Source organism: Corvus hawaiiensis, chromosome 6 (assembly GCF_020740725.1).
Source record: "Corvus hawaiiensis isolate bCorHaw1 chromosome 6, bCorHaw1.pri.cur, whole genome shotgun sequence".
Taxonomy (NCBI): domain Eukaryota; kingdom Metazoa; phylum Chordata; class Aves; order Passeriformes; family Corvidae; genus Corvus; species Corvus hawaiiensis.
The window spans coordinates 27,447,975-27,474,067 of NC_063218.1; the positions used below are offsets into that span (position 1 = coordinate 27,447,975).

Below are 26,093 nucleotides of genomic sequence, written 5' to 3' on the forward strand. Positions count from 1 at the left end.
AGACAGAAAGTATCTAACTGATCAGGAACAGTCTTGATTTCATGTCAAAACTATACCCAACACAATGACTGCTGGCCTAAAATTAAAATCCAAACTATAAAGAATGTACATATAGAACCCACACCACAACACTACCTTGGATGATAAAACTTCTCAGACAGTAAGTCAAAAAATAAGTAACTCTCAGGCATAAAGATGAAAATGAAACATTTTTCAAGTAAACTGCAACATTGTTATTTTCCTTTTATTTCCCTATTTTGTTCCTTTTACTCTGCTTGAATAGAGAACCTTATAAGTGGTATAACTTTCAACTTGATCAGCTGTTTGCCCACACTAGGAAAATGCAGCAGTCAGTAGAACTACTATACAAAGTTTCCTTTTCATGCACTTGTTCTAGAGTTCCAGGTAAACAACCAAGACTTAAAAAGAAATCACTCCTTTCATTCACCAGCCCTAAACCTCATTCCAACAGCAAAAACTGCAAGAATTGAAAGAACTGGTTCTACTCAAGAAGTCATAAAGCATCTTTTTCCTTAAAAAAACCCCCACCACCTCACTTAAAAGAAAGGAAGCCTCCACATGTAAGTACAGAGATGAAAACAACTGAAATTTATTAAACAGCTGATAAGGTGACAAACCATCTCATTCCCTAAGGTTTGCTAGTTCCAAGCAACTTAACAGGAACTTAAGACAAAAAAAATCTAACAAATATTGATTGGAAATTTTAAAGCACCTGTTTCAAAACAGGGTGCAACTCTTTCATATTTTGTGTCTTCCCTTTTTACAACGCACCAGAAGTTGTAAATAAAATTTAAATTAACTGACTTACCTTTTTATCTTCTTTTACTTTGTGGGGTTTCTTTTTCATTTTTTTATCATCCAATTCTTGATCCGATGTAATAGCAGGATTATCTATGCCACCCTTCCATGTTTCAACAGGTGAAAGAAGTGGGTCTTCTTCGCTTCCACGATGTCTTCCTTTTCTTTTAGGTTTAGAGGTGGTAAAAGCCTCATCATCACTTGCATCTGAATGTGTTCTCCTATAGTAAGACTTGGCTTTGCTGAACAGTGTCTTAGACCTGTATTTGTATTTTGAAGGCCTTCTTTCCCCATGACTTTTGGCTACTCTATCAGAAAACCCATTTTCTTCCTCACCTTGGGTATTTATAACAATTGAGTTTCGAACTTTAATAATACGATTCTGACTATCCTCTGGAACCGCATAGATATCATCTGCAAAGCCTTTGTGTTTGTAAACCATGTCAATAGGTTCAGCATAGTTGTCAGATTGGTCTGTATCTTCTGGTGGTGCTGCAGGCACTCGAGAAGGCTGTTTCCTGGGGTTTTTGCCAATACCTGCCTCAATTGTTTTCAGGAGGTTAGGATCCAGTTTTTTCACATTTGTTCTTGGAACAAGTGGTTTCGGTTTTATCGGAGGAGGCACTTTATGGTTGCGTTCATGGTCATGACAATTGATTGGCGTACTGTGAATAGGATACTCATTTCCTTCCAAATCCAGTCGGTACTTCGAACGATCACTAGGTGCTGGGAGTAACCTTACATCATCACCAATCGGACTGTAAGGCGGTGGTCCTTCGGCATCATCCTCTGAATCTGGGTAATTATAGTCAAGGGAACTTCCTCTCGGCGATCTTGGAAAAACATCTTCACTTGTATGCGTTGATTCCCTTGTGCTGTCTGACATGTAGGAACTTTCAATCATGTTTTTCTTCTCTAATACATCACTGAAGAACAATGTGAAAACCTCAGTTTGACGATGATATTGAGATAATGAATATAAAGCTGTAAACTTCGCAGTAATTTCTGTTGCTATGTGTTCTCCTTCAGTCATGAGTTCCTTGATTGCTTCATTCTCAAAGAAGTCCGCCTGGCTATCAGTAACAGCCACCAACTGGACAGGAATCGTATCCTGAACTTCAGAAAGAAATGCCCGAAGCATTCCCATGGATGCCTTTCGCTTCGCAGAATAGACCAGTATATATCCATGAACAAGTTCATCTTTCCTTACACCAATTGAAGAATGGTATGATAATATAGTTATCTGTATTCGACGTCTCTTTTCACCTATTATTTTATCAAGCATCAAAGAATTATTCTGGCCAGCCTGAGCAGCACTACAGGAGTGAGAATCAAGGAAAGGTGAAAGAATAAGATCCACACTGAATGGATCACCACACATGGCACACATGACAATCCTTAAGTCAGCTTCTGACAGATCTTTAATAGTGGGAACTGGACTTACAACATCAAAATTGTGTTTAACTGCTTCCAGTACTCCCCTTAGAGCTTGTTTTATTTGGGCCTCATTAAATTTGCGTGGGTATGTACCAGCAGGCACATCTACAAAAGGACACTGTAACTTGTTAGCCAATTGCTGTCCCTGATGTCTCAGAATAGGTAGATTCTTGCTAACACTGTCCCTCTGGTTAGCCAATATTAATGTAAATGAAAGATTAGCCATATACTTGTCTCTCCTTATCTGAGATGCTTCAGCCCTTATTTTTGCAATGCACTCCCCAATAAAAGTCAGTGATTCAATAGAGTTAAACACGCAGAAACAACCATGTGGTTTGAAGGCTGAGGTCCACAACTGAGTCAGCAGGTATGGGGATTTGGCATCAACAGGCCTAAGATCTAGTTCATATATTTTTCCATCTAATGCATATTCATCATCAGTGGATTGTGTCCGAATTTCATTTGCCAATTCTTGTGCAAGGCCATCTTTGCCCAAAATGAAAAGATTAATTTTATCAATGTTGGCACTATCATGGTATAAATTTGAGCGTCCATGGTCTAGTTGCAGAAGACTGTTGGCAAGCAACTCTTCTACTTTTATGTCCATGCAGTTTTGGCCACTAAGACAAGTTTCTTTAGTTGGGTGATATACAAATCCTATGTGTTTGAGCAGAAGAGATTCTCTATCAGGTGCAAGTTTCTGTAAAGCTTTGTATCTAGGTTCTTCACTCAGAACTGCATGAATTTCACTCATTTTATCTGTACTTGGTGTTGCATTAAGATCCAGATCATAAAATAGCTCTGAATGTTCAAAAAGCATTTCCTGAAACTCCTCTTTGGCTTTTTCAACAATCTCCCTCTGATGCCTACCATACACTTCCTTACTATCTGCATCAGTGATGTATTTGAATGCTTCATCATCCACCACAAAACATATAACTTCTTCCCACGGCTGCCCGGGTGAAATGAATTGGATTTTCTCAAGAGTTTTTTTGAATTTCTCTTTCATTTCAACCCTCCTTTTTTCGGATATAAGATGCTGCACATGGTTTTGATAAACTTTTTCTGCCTCTAGGGTAGTGAGAAGGTCAAATGGAATCCTTCTGTCATTCACTTTATCTATGTGGTCAGTTTCATCCCAGGGTGTTTTTTCAAGCACTACAAAACAGGACTGGAAGTCAGGCCTTTTCTCCATTACCTTCAAGGCTTCTGACCAGCTCAAAAGTTCAATCTCATCTAGATTTGACAGAAGAGTATTAAGAGCTCTTGGCAATGCATTAATGTACTCCTCTTTTCTCTTCCTAATATGTTCCTGTTTAAGTTGCTCTATGTGTTTTGAAAATGTGTTTTTGGCCTTTTTTGTTCCTTCCAAATTTATGTACTCTTCATAATCAGGGTGGTTTTTCAGCTTGTTACTAACGGTTTTCCAAGTTGCATGATAGTCTCTCACAGTTTGGACAAGTTTTTCAAACTTATCTGTTGCCGTAACAACTAACTGTCTTTGAGTTTTATAGGCATCCAGATAGGGGATTATTTTAGGTTTACCACGAGTTTTATCCATCATTTGTACCAGTGCAGTAAAACATGTTTCAACATTGACATTGAATCTTGCCGATGTTTCCACGACCACAAGGTTCTTCTTATTTGAAGCAAAGGCCTGAACCTCTCGCAGATAATGATCCACACATTCATCACATTTTGTTGCTGCTATTATTATGGGTTTTTTAGACTTTGAGAGCTGGATATAAAGATTATTCACAAATTTAAGTTGATCATCAAACTTCCTATTGCATCCTTGGCTTACATCAATGCACAATAAAAACCCATCTATGTTTAATTTCCCTTCAGGCATTTGTTTTTGCTCAAAGTCTTGCTCCAAGCCTAGCTGATCTGTGCAAATGTACATTAGTTTTTCTGCGGACTGCAGTTTGGAGGCAGCTGCACGTTTTATGTACGGTTGTAAATTTGTACTCCGATGAGGCAAGAAAGTCTGATCATCAATGAACTCAGTCTGTTCAATTACATGAATTCTGCACTCAATTCCATCCTCACCACTTTGTGTTACGTCACCCCAGTACAAAAAGTGATCATTGTTAACAACTCTTCCTCCAAAGTCAATTGTGCTAAGCACAGAGGTATGCTCAGGATAATATTCATCTGCTTTTGATCGAACGAATCTATTGCACAAACATGACTTTCCGACTCCACAATTACCTTTATCCTTTTCAGTTCCAGACAGTCCAACAACACTAACAGCATAAGATGGGGGGCGTGGCTCTTTGTTTTTTGCCATCATAACTTTCCTCTCATCCTTTTGCAATTATCAAGGTAACTGTATGCGGTTTTCATTCTGGAAAAGGTTCCTACAAATTTAAATTGTATATCCAAGGTTCCAAAAATCGCTTTCAGTCATTCCTGCTTCAGCTTGTGATTAAGAGAAACTCAGACAACCATGACAAGGAGGATCATCTTCCTAAAAAATACAGAGAAAAAAAGATTGTTCAAGATTGCAGGTATTTCTTTAAAATATTCATTAAAAAAGGAGATTTTAAGAAGCACTTTTACTTGATCACCCTGATTTTCTGTGTATATGAAAATTCTTCAACTTCTTTGAACAAGGTTTTAAATTCACAGTTCAGTATGAACTATAGTTAATGCTATTTATACGACAAATTTAAAAATAAACAGATTTTAGGCACAGTTTAGTAGTAGTTTGTCAGCCGTTTTGATAGCTGATAAGCATTACTTCTAAAAAAAGAAAACCCACACCCAAATCCCCAAATGACTCTTTTCCTCCTTAACTTATGAATACTGGGCACTAAAAAGCAAAAATACAACATAAAACCTCTAAACCCAACCCAATATTCATGTACTTCTATTCACACTCACATTTTCACTAGGTATGCTCATCTGGATGAATAACACTACTTTTATGTGCATTTGTAGTTTTGAGCTTAGGTTGCAGTAAAGAAAACTTCAAAATAAGTAGTTGTAAAAGCAGGCAGTTGGCCGCATGGCTCAGCTGCTACCTATCTGCCAAAGTAGACTACTTTATTTGTACACTAACAGCAAACTGCTTTTAAGGTGATGTTTCAAACCTGAATACTACAGGAAAACACAAATATCATAAAAATACTAAGAGTAGGACTTATGTATAGATTTTAAGAATACAGTGTTGTCATTCCTTCTGTTTCTATTAAAAAAACCCAGACTTTTATTAACTGGAAACAAAAAAACTACTATATCTACATTCAGATGTTAACAGAATTACTACAAGGTTCCAGTGGCCTTATTGAAGCTGTCATCAAGTATAACAATTAAGACTACGTCTCAATTATTAATCAGAAGACTTTGCTTGCATGCATACTGCAAATGGAAATGTATTTGTTGGTTTTGAATCAATTACATTATGAGGAAGAAAGAAAAAACTGAATACCCAAATAACTGGTCCCAGTAGATTGTGACAAGTGGCATGAAATCTAGTTGGGGGCCAGTAACTAGAAGTGCACTCCATAGGCCAGTACTGGGTCCAACACTGTTCAGTATCTTCATTAATTACCTGGATGACAGGGGAGAATGTATCCTCAGCAAGTTTGCTGATGACAAAATTAGGAGGCGCGGGTGATACAGGCCTGCATGCAGGGAGGAATAACTCCATGTACCAGTATATGCTGGGAGCCACCTGCCTGAAGAGCAGCTGTACAGAAGGGGACCTGGGGATCCCAGTGGACGTGAACCCCAGCGGTGTGCACTTGTGACAAACAAGGCTAAGAGTCCCCTGGGCAGCACTAGACAATTTACTGCCAGCAGGTCAAGGCAGGTGAACCTTCCCCTCTTTGCAGCACTGGTAAGGCCACACCTGATGCACTGCGCCCAGTTCTACAGCACAGGAGAGATACAGAACTATTGGAGAATGCAGCAGGGGGTTAAAGCACCACAGCATCTCTCATTCAAGGAAAGGCTAGGAGGGCTAGGACTGTTTAACCTGGCAAAGAGAAGACTCAGGGAAGATCTCAGGGGAACATCAATGTGTACAAGTATTGGGAGGAAAGGTGCAAGGAAGGCAGAGCCAGACTCTTTTCAGTTGTGCCCCGGAAGAGGACAGGAGGCAATGGGCACAGACTAAAATACACAAGATGCCAAATGAACATCAGAAAATACTTTTTTTATTGTGAGGGTGACTGAGCACTGGTCTGGTTTGCCCAGAGAGGTTGCAAAGGCTCCTGCACCAAAGATATTCAAAAGACACCTGGACACAGACCTGGGAAATCTGCCCTAGGTGACTGTTCTATACTCTGTGAAAATATTTTGATTAAAATACTTCTCATTTTCTTGGTAAGAAGACAACTATTACATGGCACTGTAAATGAAAGGTAGATACCACGGTACTTAACATATTTGTAAATGCTTTTATATTTGTAGAGTACAAAGTAACAACATAAAGGTACTTAAAACAAACCTGCAAATAGCCCTTATAAGAACACAAATATAACAAGCATAGGTACTGAAATTTTAGTGTTACATACTTTGCCCTTCTTAGCATCAATTAACTAACCAAAATATAAAATACAAACTACATACATAAAACCAGCTATTAGTTATAGAAATTACAGAAAAAGGAAAGTACTTTTTTTAGGAAAAAAGTATCAACTTCATTACAAAATGAAGAGGAACACCTAATTTTCATACTTGAGAGCTCTTCTATTGCAAAAACTGAAACTTTTATGCCAGATTTTAGAATTATTTTTTGTTTAAATCAGATTACTCAAAGACACATTCAGAAAGACAACTTGTATTTGGAATTTTGCTTTTCACTGTTTCCACTGTGTTTATTATATTCTTAAAACACAGAATTTGGAGCTAACAGAAAATGGCTCCAGGAATAAAAATACTTAGCAAAAGTAACATCCTTTACAAGCAGTATTTATATTACTACAAATAAACCCAGTGTTTTCTTTCTAAAGCAAAGCTTATCATAGTAGCATCATTCAAACTGTTAGAATGAGAAATTTAGTCAGCACTTTCACTATAAAATGTTTTCTGTTTGCCACAGCACAATACAGATTTCATGTGGACTAAACTAGAACACAAAAATCTTCATCCACAGGATTACTTCATTTCATCAGGAAGACACTGTCAATTTGCAATTAGTTTATAAGAAACAATTAATACTTTCAGATACTCTACATCCTCAGTAACAAAGGTTGTTCCTCCTCCATCTATGAAATGTTTTGTTAAATTGATACATTTTTAAGCAAGTAAGTACAAGGAGTAAGATGAAAGGGGACACTGACAAAGGGAGAACAAACACATCAGTCTATCATTAAAGTTCTGACATGGAAGATTTTAACCATAGCAGAAGCTGAATCACTAAAGAGATTTAAAATCAGTGTGGGTTTGGTTTTTTTTTAAATACAGTTCCTACTTTGCACTGATTGTACAAAGTCACAAAATGAAATCTATTGTAATTAAGTAATACGACTGGTAAAAATCTGACATTATAATGGCTTCACATTTAATATGTAATCATCATTAAATTGCTCTCCAAATGGAAGATTTTTCATTTCACTATACCACTAATGTAAAGATACTTTTATAGTTTTGTACTGTTTTAAAGCACGTACACTGGAAATTAATTGTAAATTAGTTCCATTATCTTAGTTCAATCTGCCTAATTCAATTATAACAAATTGTAAATACTACGATTCACCCAACCCTCCCCCCCACCTTTGTTACAGATTCAAACAAGGGGTTGTTTGATTTCCCCAATTAATTTCAATCTTAGGATTGAAAATAATACATCTATGATATACAGAAAATTCTGAGGCACTCAGAAGATACAAAGTGTCTGACATCACTACAGGAATAATCTCTGACCATCTACAGATGCACTGTAGGACCTTGTCTCTACAGATTTTTAGATTTCCAAGTGTAGTTATAAAGAAATTAAGGTAGCATCTTGTACTTATTTACCCACCTTCCCCCTTAAACATAATAAAGGCCTAAAGCCCAAACTTACCCTTAGGAAAACGAGGTGCAAAGCAAGATGACTATCCTGCTGTGATCTTCCTGCAGTAATGTCACACATTTAAACAGTGCCCTTCAGTAAGTCCTTCCCTGAGGGATCTGAAAACAAAAAATAAGAACCATTAAAACTTTCAAGTTTATGAAGGAAGAAGCAGCAATCAGAGAAGGTACAACACTTCAGCTATGCATGAGGATTGTTTTCCTTATTTTAAACCCATAAACAAAACTCAAGATCTCAAGCTGGTATTTATCTAAGTTTAGAAGTTTTAAATCCTGTAAGTACACCTGTTAAAGGGGAGAGTTCTTACATGACTGTGATTTGAATTTCAACTTGATATTTCAACAATACCTAGTTTGCAGAAGCCTGTTCTGAAAAAAATTAATGTAGTTTCTCAGATAACATATAAAATGTGAGCTACAAAAATCACTAATCACTTGTAGAGTAATTTGGAATTCTAAAGTATTTAGAACACAGCTTTGTCAGATGAAGTTGGTATAGTCATAAGTACAAAATATATGAAACAAATGTATGTCTATGTACATATATTTTATTACTAGGAAAAAAAGTACAGTCTACCTCAAAACCTTTTTACTTGTAATACACCACTTCTAAATTAAAAGGCCTCCTGAACTGTGACAAATTAGAAATTGAAAGTATAATTATATTTGAAGATTTTGAATTCTCAACTCGGGTACAAGTTATTAATATAACCCTCTTAAGTGCTGATCTCACTGCAGGGATGCTACTATAAAGTAACAAAAAACTGAACTCTCTTCCACTGTTCTTCCCTTTGCATTCACACAAAACCCAGACTTTGCCAGGCCAGTGATCCATACATTATGATGCAGAAAAGGAAAGGAACTTGAGTCACCTGCACTGGAATATTATGTAAGCCATTCTGAACTAAGGAAAGGTGTCATTGTTAAGCAAGATGCAGCACCACACTATATATGCTAAATACTATATCAAAACAGCAGAGCTTTTTCTTGTTTTGCCACTTACAATTATATTCTTAGTAATTTCACTCGGCATTGGGAATAATGCAGGTAACTGAAAGAGTCTAAGCTTCAGCAAAATTTTCTTTTGGACAAAAACGGTTTGGCTATACTGATAAACAATATACCAATATCACAACAGTAACTAATCTGGTGGTACCAAACAACACCTGAATTAATAGGCAGCAGTCTATCAGTCCTGCATTAAGCCTGGCTGAGCTTCAGTGCTAAATTCTATCACTTGAACAAGAAGACAGGCGGTAAGTGCTGTTCCCTGCCCTTATCTCCAAGCTGTGGCACTCCTCTACATCCACAGCTACCTGAGCAGAGCAGATAGTTGCTCATGAGGAAAAAGACAATGGGACTCTGAAGAACTCAGGAGTATGTGGAAGAGCTGAGAGAAAAGTGTCTCTGCTTGCAAGATGGCATCTGAGGTTTGACGGACACGGCCACAAGAGAAAGCTCAAAAACAGGCCCCCACAACATCAGTCAGAAACGTTACGAGGCCAGAGAAATCTCTATTTACAAATAAATGTTTCCCAAAATCTTCTGAGCTGAATTCTAAACACTAGAGTAGAATGACATATTATTAGCAAGTAATAAATACTTGAAGAGTTAATCACCTATCATTATTTAGTAATTGTGGCTGCACAGGAACTTGTAGATGAGTTCACAGTCAAGAAAATCACTTACAGATAAATACTCCTGAGTATTTCTCAATACCCTCCTGTTTTCTGAACCTAAAAATGTTTTAGACCTAACATGGCTGAAGTAATAATGTTGTCTGAAAGAGTCTACAGAATTGCTTATGACTGTCAACTATTTAAGCAGCTGCCAATGGGAAAAATAAAGAGTTTTTTCCCCAAGTCCTTTACTCATTCTGTAGTGTTGTATAGACCCAATCGTTTATGGATTAGTATTTTCTGGGGTTAGTTTCAATTAGCATAGTCTTGCAACTCTGTTTGTAAATCACCTGGAGAAGCAAAGAAAAGCATACGTGAACAGCCTAGTCTGCTTTACCAGGTACACGAATACACCAACAGAAACTTACTGTAACCTCTACAGCAGAAGTATATTCAAACACAGTAGGTATCACTGAAATGGTCTGGAGGATGAGTTTGAAAGTGTTGCGCACTCAAAATATCACTGACCATGATTCCAAGAAAGTTACAGCTCCAGATTCAAGTTACTACTGACACCAAGTTTTTATACTGAGTCATTCCTCACTTGATACTTTTTGAGAACCAAAACTTGGCATTGGAAAACATTTACTACAGTACCCAATGCCCAAGATCTATCAGCACAAGAATAACTATAGCCCTACTCAAAACAGAGTAAGAATTCAACTGTGTTCCCTTCTACAACCAGTAAAAAAAAAAAGTTGATGTACCCTAATGTAATGTTGTCATTTCTTGTTCAGTATTTACCAGGAGTTACCTTTTTCACTCAAGCAAGCATAAGAAATCTTCCCTTCAAGTGAAAATCCTTTTTAGAAATGAAACCAGAGTATACTGATGTCACCTTATCAACAATTTCAAATGACCTAAGTCTGTGGAGGTCCTAACACTTAATGTGTCCTGTCCACTTCACAACCATACCAATATTCTTGCCTGCACAAGTGCTGGTAACCTTAATTAATCACACTTGAAATCTTACTTATAAATAATGATAAATACAACAATTACCCAAGTATCAGCCAACATGAGAAAAAACACTATCCAGACATTATCACAAAGTAAGCTCAATCAAGCAACATCCAGACTGTAAAGGACAATATCTTGCAATGCCCTCAAGAGTGATCCTCTGGCTGAAAAGGAATATGGTGTAACTGGTATGCTGATTAATCATGCCAGGGAAATGAAGGATGAGAATGGGTGACTACAATCACCGTTCATTTCAGATTTGGTTAGTATGATGGCCAACTACCATCCCTACAGTAGTTCTGTAGCCTAGATTATTCTTTCCATACAAAAGCAAAGTAACCAATGTATTTAAAAAAAAAAAAAAAAAAAAAAGACAACTTCATATTACAAAGCAATGAAAAACTGTGTTTAAAAACAGAAGTTCAAAGCTCTTCGTTCCTGCTAAGTTCAATAAATGTCTTCTATTAATAATAATACACTGAAGATTGTGTATTACCCAAATTAAATCAGAGCCTAAATATTATTTCTGAATTCTAAACAGAACATCATTTTTCAGGTGGAATCTAGCAGTCCCAGGGCACCTATTATCATCATTGCTCTCCACAAAAAAAAAAAACCAAACAAACAAGAGAAAAACCAAACCAACCTAAATAAATTAAACCAAGGTACAATAAACAGGTAAATTGCAAAGGTTCAAATTACCAGCACTGCAGTATTCTGAACTTAGGCCTCTCAAGTTACTTATCTTCAGATTTTTGAAAATCTGAAAGCATTCAGTATAGTTTTAAAGCCTGTACTTCCACAGGGAAGGAAAGTGCAAGTTTACAGAAATAATAAATTCTTAATTCTTTATGCATAGGATAAGCTCCAACCGAAAACATGGAGAGTGGTCAGAGAAGTTTCTCAGGGCAAGTCTCCAATCAGGCTTATTTACAGAGGTACTCAGGAAGAACACAAAAGAACTAACGGAGAAATCAGACAAAGGGGATCCATCAAAAAACTTATAAAAATAGAAGAAAGAAAAAGAAGCAGACAAAGAAGGAAGGATCAAAGTAAGGACAGAAAAAGAGGTAAAATGCATTGCCTGGAAGAAAAAAACAAGAACATTTACATCCTGTATCAGCAACTACAGCTAATTTCACTGATCCCCAGATCTGGATCGTTTCAGATTATTTTGCTTCATGAGCAATTGCAGTATAGAATCCAGGACTCGACACCATAAAGCTTAGTTTGTTGTTTGACCTTGTACAAGCAATATATGTCATATCTACCTGTGTAAAACAACACTGGTTATCCCCTTCTTAAAATTACGAAACGAGAAACAGAAATGGCATATATAAGCAGCAAATAATATTCTGCATAAAAATTAGCCAACTTTAATAAATGCCAAAATGCAACAATATACACTTTTCCAAAAACTGCGCATGCAGGTATTGGTTTTGCTTTTTTAAATGCAAACATTCTTCTGTCATGTTTGAATGTCAACTGATGCAGAACTGCAAAAATGTGTGGGAATTTTAACTCAAAGCCAAAAAACCTCTTTATTTACCACAAAATGTAATGGGCAGAACTAGCCAAAGATTAATTATTTTGTTTTCCAATAGATGTTAGTGACTAGAAAGACACAGTTAACATGCAAATTCAAAATAACTTCACAATTGTTTCAGATTTTCTTGAGAGGAACTATGAACTTGCTTTTCTTTAAATATTTCACCAAATCTATAAACATAAGGAAGTGATGAGATAGTTCAAACAATAATCTGTAAAATGCAATACTCTTCCAGCTCACTTACACTGACCTTTAGGCTAAAAATTCTCAAGAGTGAAAAAGAACCAAACAACCAAACAAAGAGTGATTAAAGAGCGATTAAGTATTTTGTGTGCCCATTAGGAGAGACGTAACACAGATACAGGGGAGGAAAAAGCCCCGGGAGCGCTAGTCCTGACCTCCCAGTGTGACCGCGACCCCCCTAAACTGCGCTGAGCTCCCCGCCGGGCCCTGCGGGGGCCTTGAGGGCAGCGGGGGCGCGGGCACCGCGCCGGACAGCCCCGCGCCCGCCAGCGCCGCGCGCACAAAGCCCTCTGGCGGCGCGAGCCCTCCCTGGCCGCGGGACGCAGGCCCCTCTGGAAAGCATTCCTTCCTTATCACCGAGCAGGAATGCACCACGGGCTCGCTCGCACAGCTACGTCATGGCCACGAATCGGGCTGTTTTCAGTCCGCCCGACGTAACCGTGCCAGCAGAACTCAGCCGTGGGTATCTGCCTTCCAAAGTGCCACTCTCTCGGAGGTCAGGGAGTGTCACCCCCCAAGAACGCCCTCTGCACAGAATCCTAAGGACACACCGCGGAGCAGTCTACTACACGGAGTGATGTGCAGTGCTTTGTGAAGTTTTATGCGACATACTCCTGAAGGATGCCAGTACATGGGATTTATCTTGTGTCAAGAAAGTACTTTTGGAAGCCTAAAGATAGCGTCAGCATCCTTTTAATATCTTTATTAAACATAAAGGAATTATTTTTCCACCATCTCCTCAAATAACAAGTCCCAACAGGGAAACTTACACAGAACAATCTATTATTATAATCAGTGCTTTTCTTTTCTACAAAGTCTGCACACGGAAAGAACACCTACAGCTTTAGGAAAGCACATAGCTCGAAAAACATGTGGAGCATTTGGTTCTGTTAGTGCTAAATATAGCATTTTAAAACAATTTAGTCTGACCCTAAAGTATTTAATCAGATTATGTTACACATGCAACACCTTAGCTAAAGTAAAGTCCAATACCAGGGAGTGGTAGGCATTTGGTTGCAATTATTTACAATTTTACAACAATGGCAGCTGCTTTAGATAGCGATACTTTAGAAAAAAATGCAATTTCAGTTCAGTATGTTCCATGCCTAAAGCAACTTACACTAAAACAAGTCAGTGATAACAAATGCTTCAACAACTTCCCATACTTTAAGTACTATAGACTTTAAAAAAACCCCTACATTTGCATCATACTTCTTAAGATCTAGTAATACTGAGTTTTAGTAGAGTACTATAAATATAATTTTAAGATTTTTAGCACTTCTTAAAAATAGTTTCCAAAGCAACACAAAAATTATAGTAAACCCTTACAAAAATGCACCTGGATGAATATTTGTAATACCCTTACTTTAGATTTGTACTATAAATAAGTACGGGTTTTATCAGAAGGCAGCCAACTCTGGTCACTGATGTCACTGCTGAAAACAACTGTCATGCAGAAGACCCTTCAGAAGGTAAGACAGCACAACTGACAAAAAAGCCACCTATTGACTCCTCATTCTTGATGAAATAAGTATACAGGCATCAGTGCTGCAACTGGCTTCAATGCACAGGTTTAAAATGGACGTCCAATTGACCAGCAAACGCTGTTCTCTCTCTACTGCTTTTACTCTGCAGTGTAGAGTTTTCAAATTTCTGTCAAGGATTTTATTAAGAAAAAAAATCCTCCAGTTTATCTGCATGACACGAAACTAAAGAATACACATACTCCCACAGGCCTATTTTGGTCTAGATTAAAAACGTTCCCCTGCTACTTATTAAGGAAATATTCCACGCTGATATCAAAAGCGATACTGGAGAGAGCAAAAGAGGGGGATACAGAGGGGTGGGGTGTATAATGGGGAGAAGGTGACAAGTATGTCTTCCTTTTATAACTACACAGTCCTGCTTCTTTTTTTAATTAAAGCAGTGTTTCATATTCCTTATGTCTTATAGCTACAACACCATGGCATTACATCTGTATGTCTCTGGTGATTCCCTTGGGTGGAGAAAGTCTAAAGGTTATGCTGCTTGGAGGGATTCAAAATGCTTCAAAGCTGCAACACTGCAACTGGCTACCCTATTCCAAAGCCTTAAAATCCACCTGGTGGAAAAACAGAAATGCACACACATCATTAGGAGAGTGAAGTTTTCTGAAATTTAATATCGAGCAATATTTGAAGGTGAAAGGAAGGAGGAGGGGAATGGACAACTGTTCAAATTTAGTAGAGGAGGAAAAGAACAGAGAAGGCGTGAATGAGTATTAGCGGGTAATGAGGAGGAAAATAAGTACAGAGAAAGGAGAAAAGGCAGGAAAGGCAGTGGGAATGGAAGAAGGGAGGAAGCTAAAGGAGTAGGCAGAAGAAGGGAATGAGGAAGGAAGAAGAGAGGAGCAGGGAAGCTCCCCTTCCTGCCTTCCTCCCTCCCTAGAGAGCCGTGACCAGCTGGCAGCCTCGCAGAGCAGGCTCAGACCCTCCCATTGCTCAGGCCTTCATCACCTGTCTGGGACCAGGCACTCCGCTCCCTGCCCTTCCCGCCCGCCCTCCGTGGCGCGGAGGGGCCGAGGGGGCCGGGCGGGGGGCGCGGGGCCGGTGCCCGCTCCCCACGCGGCCCCAGCCCTCCGAACTGGTTACAGCCAGCGGCCGCCGCGCCGGCTCGCCGGGCTGCAGCCGCCTCCTCCCCCCGCTCCCCTTCCGCCTGCCGGGCCGGCCGCCCCGCTCCAGGCCGGGCTGGTTCCCACGGGACCGCATTCCTCCCCTCACCTCGCGCCGTCGGGATCCGGCTCCTCGGCGGCGGCGGGAGCGGCAGCATTCCCGGGACGCTCTCTCCACGCCGGCGCCCCCGGCGGCTTCTCCTCCCCGCGGGGCTCTCTCCGCTCTCCGGCCCGCAGCTCCCGAGCGCTCCCGGCCGCCGCAGCCCCGTCCCGCCTCTCCGCTCTCTCCCCGGCGCTCAGTAATGGCGGCCGCCGAGCCTCCCCGGCTCTCGCTTCGCTGACGGAGTCTCTCTCTCCCCCTAACTTTACCTCAGCAGCTTCCCTCCCCTCCCCCCTCCCTCCCGCCGCCGCGGCTCAGCGCGCGCCCGCCCGGACAGCTGCGCGTGCGCGGGAAAGAGCCTCTTCCTGCTGCCGCTGGATTCCCTGGGAAGCCTGGGAGGGCGCGCGCGGCCGGCACCCAGCTGCGCGCGCACGCGCGCCGCCCCGCCTCCCGCCCCCTCCCCGGCCCGTGCGGGGGCGCGCGCGGCGCGCACCCGCTCGTGCTCTGGTGGCCGCACGGTTAGCGCGGGGCGTCGGGAGTCGCAGGGCCTGGAGTTCGAGTCCCGCCTCGGGCAGCGGCGCAGGCCGGGACGCCGGGACGCCGCGACGCCCCTTCGCGAGAGTGGCTCCGAGGTGTGCAGGTGGCCACGGGCTTGATCCCGGGCCACCGGCTCTGGCGGGTGGGGGCCAGCCTAAGCTGGGGCCTACCCTAAACCTACAGCCAGCAGCGCTGCCTCCCGGGGAAGAAACTGGCGGATGACTGGGATGAAATTAAAAGATGCCAAAATGCTGTATTGGTCAATCCTGTGCCCCCAGGTCCTCTCCTGCCTGGCCACCTGTAAATTTCACAACATTTCCTAGATTTAGCCGGTGTAACAGAGTACTTCTTTGGTTTGTCAGTCATTAAAAAGAGAAAGAGCACTGCAGTGGGGCCTCTCGCAGCCGGCAGGTGTGACACCCGCCTTTGTGGGACAAGGCGCAGGACATTCCTTCACAGGGGATACCAGGCCCTGGATAGCTTGGCAATCACTGTAGGACATTCCTTCGCAGGGCCTACCAGGCACTGGACAGCCTGGAAGTCGGGTTAAAGCAACCCAAGGCAGCACAGGCACTCGGAGGGGTCCCCACATGGCTTGCAGGAGATGAAATCCCCCTCCCACTCTCAGAGCCCTCCAGGGTTGTACGTAAACCCACAGGGATAGAGTTGAGGAGTTTTGTGCTCCTGCCCCTGGGGCTGGGTTTCCTCAAGCAGTGGCAGGTGAGGCATGGCACATATAAAAGAGCTAGTAAGTAGGTGCTAATCTATTCTATCCACCTTAGGGAACAGGACATCTCTAGTCATCATGCACATACACCTTATTTCTGTGCACACAGAAATGCATATTCTGTGCATGATTTATTACTAAAAATAGTTTATATGTATGCATACAAAGGAACAAATTAATATTTTGCTAGCAACCTCATTCTTGGCACAGTCCAAGTTTTGAGTGTTATATTTGTAATCATAATATTTAATAACAATATGGTTCATTCTGTGCAATTTTACATACTGCGTGCACATCTGTGCATATGTCACCCCAAGACAACATCTTAAATATTACATCTGAAAATTAGGAAATTAAAAGTTTTACAAAATTAGATCTTTTCTAAAGACACATTGCCTGTAAACTTGAATTTTTGAGAAAATTCTAACTAGCTAAAACTGTTTGTGTTATATTTGGCTGAACAACCTAGTATGGACACTGCCTTATACGAGAATATTTCCAGAAATACTTACCTTAGGTAGGTCCACATTAAAGAAATGTAAAATTATTTAATTATTTGGCATTGTAATCACAGCATTTGCGCAAGAGTTTTTGCAGTCACATCCCAGTTTAAAAAAAAAAAAAAAAAAAAAAAAAAGGACCAAAAGGCAAGCTAAACAAGCATATAACCAGAACTGAATTTTAATTTGAATTGCCTGATTTTGAGGTTGTTTTTTTTTGGGGGGGGGAGTTGAAAATAAATACCTTGGAGTATTAAAGTCCCATTTTGCATTAGCAGAATTAAAAGCTTGTATTCATATGATAAAAATCTTTTGAGATTTCTTAGCTTAACACAAACTTAAAGGAATCTTTAAATTAAATTTGTATCTTTATCCTTCTGAAAGTCTGCTTAGTTATTAATTACCATAAGCGTTAATATTAGAGAATTTTCATAAAGGTCCATCACATATAAGATCTCTCATGTAGGAATTGATTGTATAAATTACTTTGATCCTGATTTTAGTTTAAAAAAAACTCAGTAAGATAAATAGGCTTGGGAATAGCAGGAAGTTTTTCCCAGCAAGCTCAAACCTGAAGCGTGCAAGGCCAGCAAGGAGTGCCTCAGCTGGAAACAGTTGGCAGCACCATTGGCTGCAGGGAGTGTGGAGGTACCCTCTTCACAAGAATGCACAGCAGCCAGACAAAAGGCAACAGGCACCAGTAGTTTCCTGTGATGTTACCCTGGTAAGAGACACCATCAGCTCCAAAAGCACTCCTTGTTGAAAGAAAACAAAACAGGTTTTCAGGCAGAATTAGATCAGCTAATTCTTCTTCCTCTGATCCTAAATAGTCGTCCAAAAATTAATGTAACACAGGAAGACTGTAAAGCCAGAAAATTGATTTTCATATAGATTTCCTCACATCAGATCACCAGAATCAGAGGAAACTGATGTGCAGAAACTTTGCTTGTGGCCTTCCAGGAAGCATGCAAAACTTCTGTCAGGCTGCAGTAGGCAGCTTGCTATGGTATTGCACAACATATTAAACCCCTTGATTTTGCATAAAGCTACAAAAAGTCAATAATTATGTCCAATGAACCAACAAGGAGGGTTCTAAGCAGACCTGTGACACAGTGTTTTTCCTAGACTCTATGAAATTTATAACTTTGCCGTTTAATGTTAACTATTGGATAGGGATATATCCATGGACTGTTTCAGATGCATATTAAAAAGACATGCAAGGTTTATAAAGTTTCAAAGGGAAAGTGGTGAGAAAACTGCAAATCCATGAGAGAACAGGTAGTTTTATGCCCTTATGAGAGCAAAATATTTAGATTTCTAGGGCTACTTTAAGATTTTATGTCACTAATGAAGTAAGATAAATGAAAGCAACTCTGTCAAGGCATTTTCATATAAAATTTTATTAAAATAGATCGGAAATATTTGTGAATGTTTGTCAGAAGAAATCTTTCAAAAAGCCTTTTCAATGACTGAGTAGAATACAGGGAGCACAGTAACTCAGAGAAGGCATAAAAATAAACTATAATAATGAAAGCTGATTAATAATTTAAGTAGGTTAGTGTTTTGTAAATTATACAGAAAGGCACTTCAAAGAAACATCTTAGTAAACCTTGAGAAACTCAGAAGAAAGTCATTACATTAATGATTTGCAACATTTGTTATTTATAATGACTATTGTTACTTGAGCCTTTTCCTGTAGCAGATTTCCCCTTAGAAATATCCTCATAGTTCAAGGGCTGATTATAAACACAAAGTAAGCACTTGGTATATCTCTAGAAGCCTGAATATCAATTTCATCTGATTCTGGTGATCTGAAGCCAAATGAGAGGCAAGTGCATATCTCCCCATGCTTCTGGAATTGGTGGATTTCAAACCACAAATCAGATGAGCAGTGCACGTACTTCTCATGGATACAGCATTTTCTTAATTGCCCTCGCTCCTCCATCACTGCTTTCATTGCAGCACTTGGAAGTGCAAAACAAGCAATCTTACCAGTGTACTGAACTAAAAATCAATGTGCTGTTGGTGGTTGCAGGACATGAAATCTGCACATATGATTTTACTACAAGCTGCCTTTCAGACCTCTTCCCCAACATCCCTAACTAAACAGGAGAACTCCCAGGTCTGTCTCACTTCAAGGGAAAGGCACTGTTTTGCATAAAGTTTAAGAATCAATGTTACAACACCTTCTTTGTGAGAAAATCTTCACATACTTTGAAATTGTTCTGCTATTTATGCTCACGTTAATTCATTGCGCTCCATGTAAAAACATTTGTATACAGGAAGAGACGGCAAAATAGAAGCATAAATACTTACACCATCATATCAAATTATTGAAGACTTTTTGGTTTCTAATAGGAATAATTTAGATAAATGCACTTACTTGCCAAGAGACCCACATCACTGCATAATCCCATGGCATTGAGGGGAAAGCTCACCAACATTATTGGTTTTCTGATCATCAGTACACCTGATGAAACAAAGAGCAGGTAGTAAACTTTACCTTTCTCCTACTCCACCCTTGGGGATTCAGGTTTTGGGGTTGTGTTTTTGTAAACAAATATTTTATTCATTTTTTTAAATTAAATACTACATTGATCACCATTTTTGATAATTTTGATCATCTACCATTTCAAAAGAAACATCAAGAGTATGACCAGTGATTGCAGTGAACCTGGCTTATGCAAAATCAAGCATTCACATAATTCACACATTCAGCATTTTGTGTTATGAAGCCGTGCCTTTTTCTAAGCCTTGCTATGTTCTACTCTGCTGGTATGAACCCCATGACTCCCAGGGACTGGAAAATCCCAAATGAGTGCAGAAAGATCTAACAGAGCATGAGAGGGAGACTGAGAAAAATTATGGAATCCATAATCCTTTTAAAAATTAACTGGAAAAGAAAACTAGCCAGACACCGTACATGTATTAATTAGTTCAGAAAAAGGGAAAAAAAACCCCAAACCTTCCAGAGTACGTTTACCACTTACTATATATATCTATATCTATATCTATATCTATATCTATATCTGTATCTATATCTATACTAATGAAACCTAAATACTGAGGAGTGATTGCCTAGCTCAACGCAGAGAACATAGAGAAGGAAATAGAGGATTGTTTCAGTTTGTTATTTCACTTATAATGAGCCACTTTTAACTCCTGTCCCAAGCCCCTGGCTGCTCTAGCCCAGCCTTACAGAAGCCTTGGCCACAGCAGAGCACCGAGCCACCCACAGCACCCTGCAGCCTTTGCTGGAGCCTCCCAACAGGCCTGCCCGCAGCATCCTCTCCAGCCCACAGAGGATACTGCTGTGAGGCTGGGTGCCAGTTCTTATGACTTACTGATGATAGCTCATTTCAGTACAGGCATCGGCCTGATGAAGGGAGAGGATAGATTTGTATGAACAACACCTCTTCTGTTGCTTGCTTGCTTGTTGAAATCAGTGAGTTGAAGCACTGGGAGCTGCTGAGAAGAGATTACACTTATCACAGGTGAACCAGGAGAGGGCTGTGAGAAGAAGATACCACAAAAGACTCATGGGGTCAAGGTCATAAAGGAGGCTTGCTTTCGCTATCACCATGTCTCCCTGTGTGCTTTCAGACAGCTCAGGCTTTTCTTTTAGAGGCACATTGGTTATAGGAGTACAGGGAGAAGAGAGATTTGAAAGTGAGAAGGTTTTCTTGATTGCTTTCTGCTAAGTAATTGGTATTGATATGTTTTTGTTTCAGATGCCTCAGGGATAATAGAGCTTTAGGAAATGGGTGGGTTTCAGTTGCCTGTTTTTTTTACAGCTATAATTGAGAATTTCTTTTTCTAAAAAGGGGGAAAAAAAAGGTGATAAATGTGCCGCGGGAGAGGTGATGGAAAATATTATGACACTAGTCAAGATGATTGCAAACACGGTGAGGCTGAAATGTGTTCAGCTGACCTAACTAAGCATGAATAATACATTGCTTCATTTGACTACAATATTTCTGGTCAAATTCTGAACATAACAAGGTGATTTCAATAACCAAGTTATTGTGCTATCAGATAGTAACAGTTTAGGTGTTACGAGAAAAATATGCTAAAATACTGCATTTCTAAAGAAAAAGTACTAAGCATTGTGCTTTAAAGCAGTCTTTCTTATAGGGCAAGCACCTTTCCTTCTCTAATAAAATGTTGTCAGAGACTGTAGGTTTTTTAATATCACAGGAAGAGAAGATTCCTCCAAATTGCAAACATTGCAGGAGATTTAAAGGCAACAAATGCCAAGGGAAGGAGCAGGAAAGACATTCATTTTAGCAACAGATTACTATTACAAAGTGATCACACCAGTGATCATGCTGACTTCTACTATTGCAACTATCCTTGTGAAGGTACTTTACTTATATAGAAATTATCTTAAATAGCTAATCTAATACACATAAAGAATATTCACCAACTACCAAGCTGGAATATTTTCAAGACAAATTACAATTATAGGACTGTATGTTCTTGTGTCTTCCCTCCCCAGATATAAAGGCAGAGCTGGGAAAAAAGTGTGCTGGGAAGAGTAGCTGAATCTTGCCTTAAAGGTTGGAGGGACAGAATAGGCTTTTCTTTTGTATATCTATCAGAATCCTGGACAAAGGCAAACAAATACCTCTTCTGGAAATCTACTGTTTGTGCATTTGTGCTCTGGTTTTTTCACCAAAATTGTATGTGGCTCTTTTTTTATTTTTTTTTCCCCAATGTGAAGAACACAGAACAGCCATTATTTTCCTCATAGGTCCTAATTGCCTTCAACAGAAACAGATCTCTATTCTTTTGCTCAGTGTTATAAATCCAGTATTTAGTCAGGTGAGACTACATTAGGAGAGTTCAGACTGAGCTCATAGTAAGTTAATAAAACAGTAAACATTTACTTCTAAAACTTGGATTCTAAGCTATGACTCTGAAATGGGGTCTACATGCCTATGATAAATACTTTACATCATGCATTAAAACATATATGCATGAAAATAGTCAGATGAGCAAACATGTCTTAAGACGTGATGCCAAATAAAAGCCCAAGTTATTATCCACCTAAAATAAACAGGAAAAAAGATCTTTTGTTGTCATTGTAAGATGAGTTAATGGATTCATATGAACACATTTAAATGCAAATCAAAATTTATTCATGTAATAGGATTTTTGACATTATGGTACACACATCTCTTTTTTTAAGATAATTTCTGCCCAACTTTTGAAGAAAAAAATGCAAAACCTTTGGATTTAGGTCCTTGGTGTGGAGAATGTGCTTTGGAGTCCTGGACAACAGCAAAGAAATACAACTATGGAATATATCCTCTAGAAACCTATTGTTCTGCACACGTGTTCTATTTTTTCATCAAAAGTGTATGTGGCTCTTTAGCCTGTGTGAAGAATGCAGAACAGCCATGTCTTCATAATGGATGATAATTGCCTTGAATAGATATGCAGTTCTCTCCTTTTGCCCGTTTTTGGTATCAATTCAGGATAACAGGCCTATTCTTCCCATTCTTCATCGTAGATTTTACAGACTGCAGTCAAGAGAAGTACTCTATGGACTAGAAACAACTTGAGTGCATATACATTTATGGGAACTGTCCCAATAAACAACAACATAGACATTTTTCTCATTTGGTGTCTGAAAAGCATGAAAGTGGTTCTTTCATATGTAAAACCTTAAAATACCTCCCACTTATAAAAGTTACATATTTACCTAGTTAACATGACAATCAGTGCATCCACTGTAAGCTTTTTTCCTGCATTCCTGCCTTTCCAGTTACGTACACGTGCGCACGCTCTCACAAGCACCACATCAAATGGTCCAGCAACTGGCTGAAAGGCTCTGCTAGGAAGGTTTTGTTGCTAAACAGCTGCTCTCCTCCTTTAGTGTATTCATGAGCCTGCCAACTCCTTCCTTGTCTGACAGTGAATCTGTTGTGCTCATGAAAGAGGTGTGGCACTCTTCTCTATCTCTGAAGACACCAATAAGAGAAAATGCGGTGTTTATTAAACACTAGGTATCATTATTGCCATTTTGTTTTCTTATAATCTAATCCTTCATTACCAAGTTTCACCTTAATAAGACTGAAATGAAAATAATCATGTCAACTAATAGATACATTTGTGAACTTTACACCTTAATTCATCAAACAACCAATATGGAACCACATTACTTTTGCAATTAGGGGAATTTTTCTTTTTAGTAAAACAGAAACACATTTCAATCATTCTGGGTACTATAAGATACATCAAGAATTTAAACTGTATTCATAACTTTAATATAGACTTACCTATGTAAATAATTTTAATTAGAGAAGCTATGATGACGATATCCTGTTAAAAAAGCAAAATGTTTTTTAAAAAATCAGTTACTCTTCAACATTCACGTGTCTGAAATTTTGTGCACTGTAGCTATAAGGAAAAAAGTACATTCCTTGAATTCCTGCTCACAAAAGTCATCTCTTCTCCTAGGAAGCTCCTTGAACTTCTATTTTGCCTGGCAAACAAATCAGATTTTTTAACAAAAAGAGTAAAATCATGCAAGAAGTGGTTTACAGGATCAAGAATCTTAATAAATATTATTTGCTTATAAAAGTATATGGAAGGAATTTCAAAACTGCTAAATGTAATTTAATACAGTCCAGAAGTGAAGTGATTAATATTTTATAGAAATGTCTGTATTTCGAGACACATTAATCACACAGATTGCATTCAGAAAACTGACTCGTTGGTTTTGCTCTTTGCTTTAAAAAAGAACATTTAGTCTCACCTTTCTAGAAGTATCATTTTAGCTTTGTCTGAAAAATAAAAGTAACAGTTCATTTCTATTTCAAGTTAAATGCATTACCTGAAGGACAACCTGAAGAGTTGGTGGGACAGCTAATGGTTGGCTTGTTTCAGAAGCTTAGCAGCAGCAGGGCAGGCCATTTTTGCTGAGAAACACCCTACAGGAATCCATTAGTGTCCTTAGTCTTCACTGGGTTCATCTAAGTCTGCTGTTTAGTCAGTGGGATGTTTGCCAACATCTCCACTAGGATCCAAATTTCTCCCATGATGCCTGTATATGATTCATTAGTATAATAAGATGCAAGCAGTGTGTGGCAAATAATCCCCAGCAGAGCTAAGCCAAACCTACATCTAGAATACAAATAGAGGAAGAACTCTTTCCCAGGTACTTACAAGGTTTCCCCACCTTACATTAGGGTGTGCAACCCATTGTGGCCAACAAAGGAAAAAAAATGACTCTTTTTCTGCTGTCAAAAACCCATTCTCTGCCAGGAGAGGTAACCAGATTCTCTGGTATTTGCACATTTGTACATCACACAAATTGCTGAGTCTGCCTCAGGCTTTTAAAATTCCTTTCAAAAGTGCTCTGCAGGAGTTACAGTTTCTGGTCATGGAATGGAAGCATGTATTAGTTTTGCTGTTAAATTGCTATGTGGAATCAACAATTGCTTAGGGCCAGATTCAAAAAATATGAGGACATATACAAAGCAGGACACAAACACATGCAGAAAACCCTTCCCAACCGACTGTTGTCAGATCACTCTGTGTTGTATTGGCCAGGGAATTTCCTTAGGAGTAAGGAATCCTGGCCCACTGCTTCAGTGCTGTAAACTATTTCAGTCCTTATATTTTTCTCTAGCAACTGTCTAACATAGGATGGATAGGAGGACAGTGTTTCAGCATCCTCCAATACAGCTAGTGTTCCACCTACAGTGTCAGGCTCTTCTTAACTCTTAGTAATCATGTGAATCTTTCCTTCCATTCTGCCCAGTGGCACAGCTTCAATGGAAATATTTTCCTCCTGTCTATGGTTTGGTCTTTCCATGGTAATTAGAGAAGTTTGAATTTTCACCATCTGAAGAGAAAAGGTAAAGACCACATTGAACACATCCACTTCTCTGTTTTCCTAGGTGACTTTCCACAGCACTCAGGTCTTCGAACTAAGAGGCACAGTCACCTCCAAGGTGGCTTCCCAAACTTCCTTTGGGCATCTTTACATCCCTTTCCATTCACCAGATGGTGCTTTGAATAGCAAAGGTGCCATGAATTGCTAAGGAGAGCCTGAGCATCTAGCCTGGTTTTGAATCCCATTCTTAGCACCAGGTGCCTTATACTTACAAGTTGTACACCTAATTTATAGGTACTTCTGCCTTTCACTATAAATACTTCTTCATTTTTACAGCTCAGATTTTCTGCTCAGATCCACAAACAAATTGTAATGCAATCTCTCAGGTTATTGTTAGGCTTCATAATTTCAGATCTGTAAAAGGCCTAGGAACCACCAGAAAAATGCATAGTACTCTTGCTGTCATTGTTTTTCTGTAAGATAATGGGTCTGAACATCCCTATATGTTAACTTTCTACATGTCAGTTAGTCTTTTGAGCCAAGTTCAATATGCAAAGTTTGAACATTTGGAGCATATATTTCAGTGACTACAGGGCCACAGTTTGTCCCCATGTGATGAATAAGAGAAAATGACACTAAAAGAAACAACATCCGTCATTATTTTTCTGAGCTTTTATTTTTCTGACATGCACTTTAATTCCAGGTAGACACTTACTGATTTAGTAGGTAGAGAATGTGACTTTATTAGGATATGCCATATGTAGAAGAATGTTTTAGGTTTCTGTTTGTACATGAAGTCTATAGTAAACAATACATAGAGGCCCCTAAAATACAACAAGTTGTACTTTCTGGTTCCATTTTCTAACGAAGGAAGATACCTATCTTGTGATGTGACCTAATTTCAATTTGGTAGCTATGAACTATAGATTGCATAGTGAATTTATTTAACAATTTGAAATGGACAACCTGAATAAAGAAAAGCTACTAATGAATTTGCTCTAAAATAATTTGCAGTAGTT

At 39.3% G+C, this 26,093-nt stretch overlaps 2 protein-coding genes and 1 long non-coding RNA gene across 4 annotated transcripts in view; 1 reads left to right on the forward strand and 2 right to left on the reverse strand.

Moving 5' to 3' along the window:
• Positions 1-15,736, reverse strand: part of ARHGAP5 (Rho GTPase activating protein 5) — a 47,756-nt gene extending 32,020 nt beyond the window's left edge. Inside the window, exons 1-4 of one of the 2 annotated variants that reach the window (XM_048305783.1) lie at positions 15,474-15,736; positions 8,276-8,382; positions 5,693-5,815; positions 830-4,729 (exon numbers count right to left, since the gene is read on the reverse strand). In XM_048305783.1, the coding sequence (XP_048161740.1) occupies positions 830-4,552 (3,723 nt within the window). In that variant the 5' untranslated portion in view covers positions 4,553-4,729; positions 5,693-5,815; positions 8,276-8,382; positions 15,474-15,736. The remainder of the gene's footprint in view (positions 1-829; positions 4,730-5,692; positions 5,816-8,275; positions 8,383-15,473) is intronic. The other variant, XM_048305782.1, reaches the window with a different exon arrangement.
• Positions 13,113-16,223, forward strand: LOC125327139 (translation initiation factor IF-2-like). The gene is made up of 3 exons (XM_048306231.1): positions 13,113-13,210; positions 14,122-14,186; positions 15,142-16,223. Exons 1-3 carry the CDS (start codon positions 13,113-13,115, stop codon positions 16,221-16,223), a joined length of 1,245 nt encoding a protein of 414 aa, XP_048162188.1.
• A 699-nt stretch (positions 16,224-16,922) lies between these two features.
• LOC125328216 lies at positions 16,923-25,699 on the reverse strand. The gene is made up of 3 exons (XR_007204595.1): positions 23,513-25,699; positions 19,612-23,194; positions 16,923-17,983 (listed from the first exon to the last, which is right to left on the reverse strand). It is a non-coding gene; the product is annotated as an uncharacterized LOC125328216 (long non-coding RNA).
• Positions 25,700-26,093: the final 394 nt, after the last annotated feature.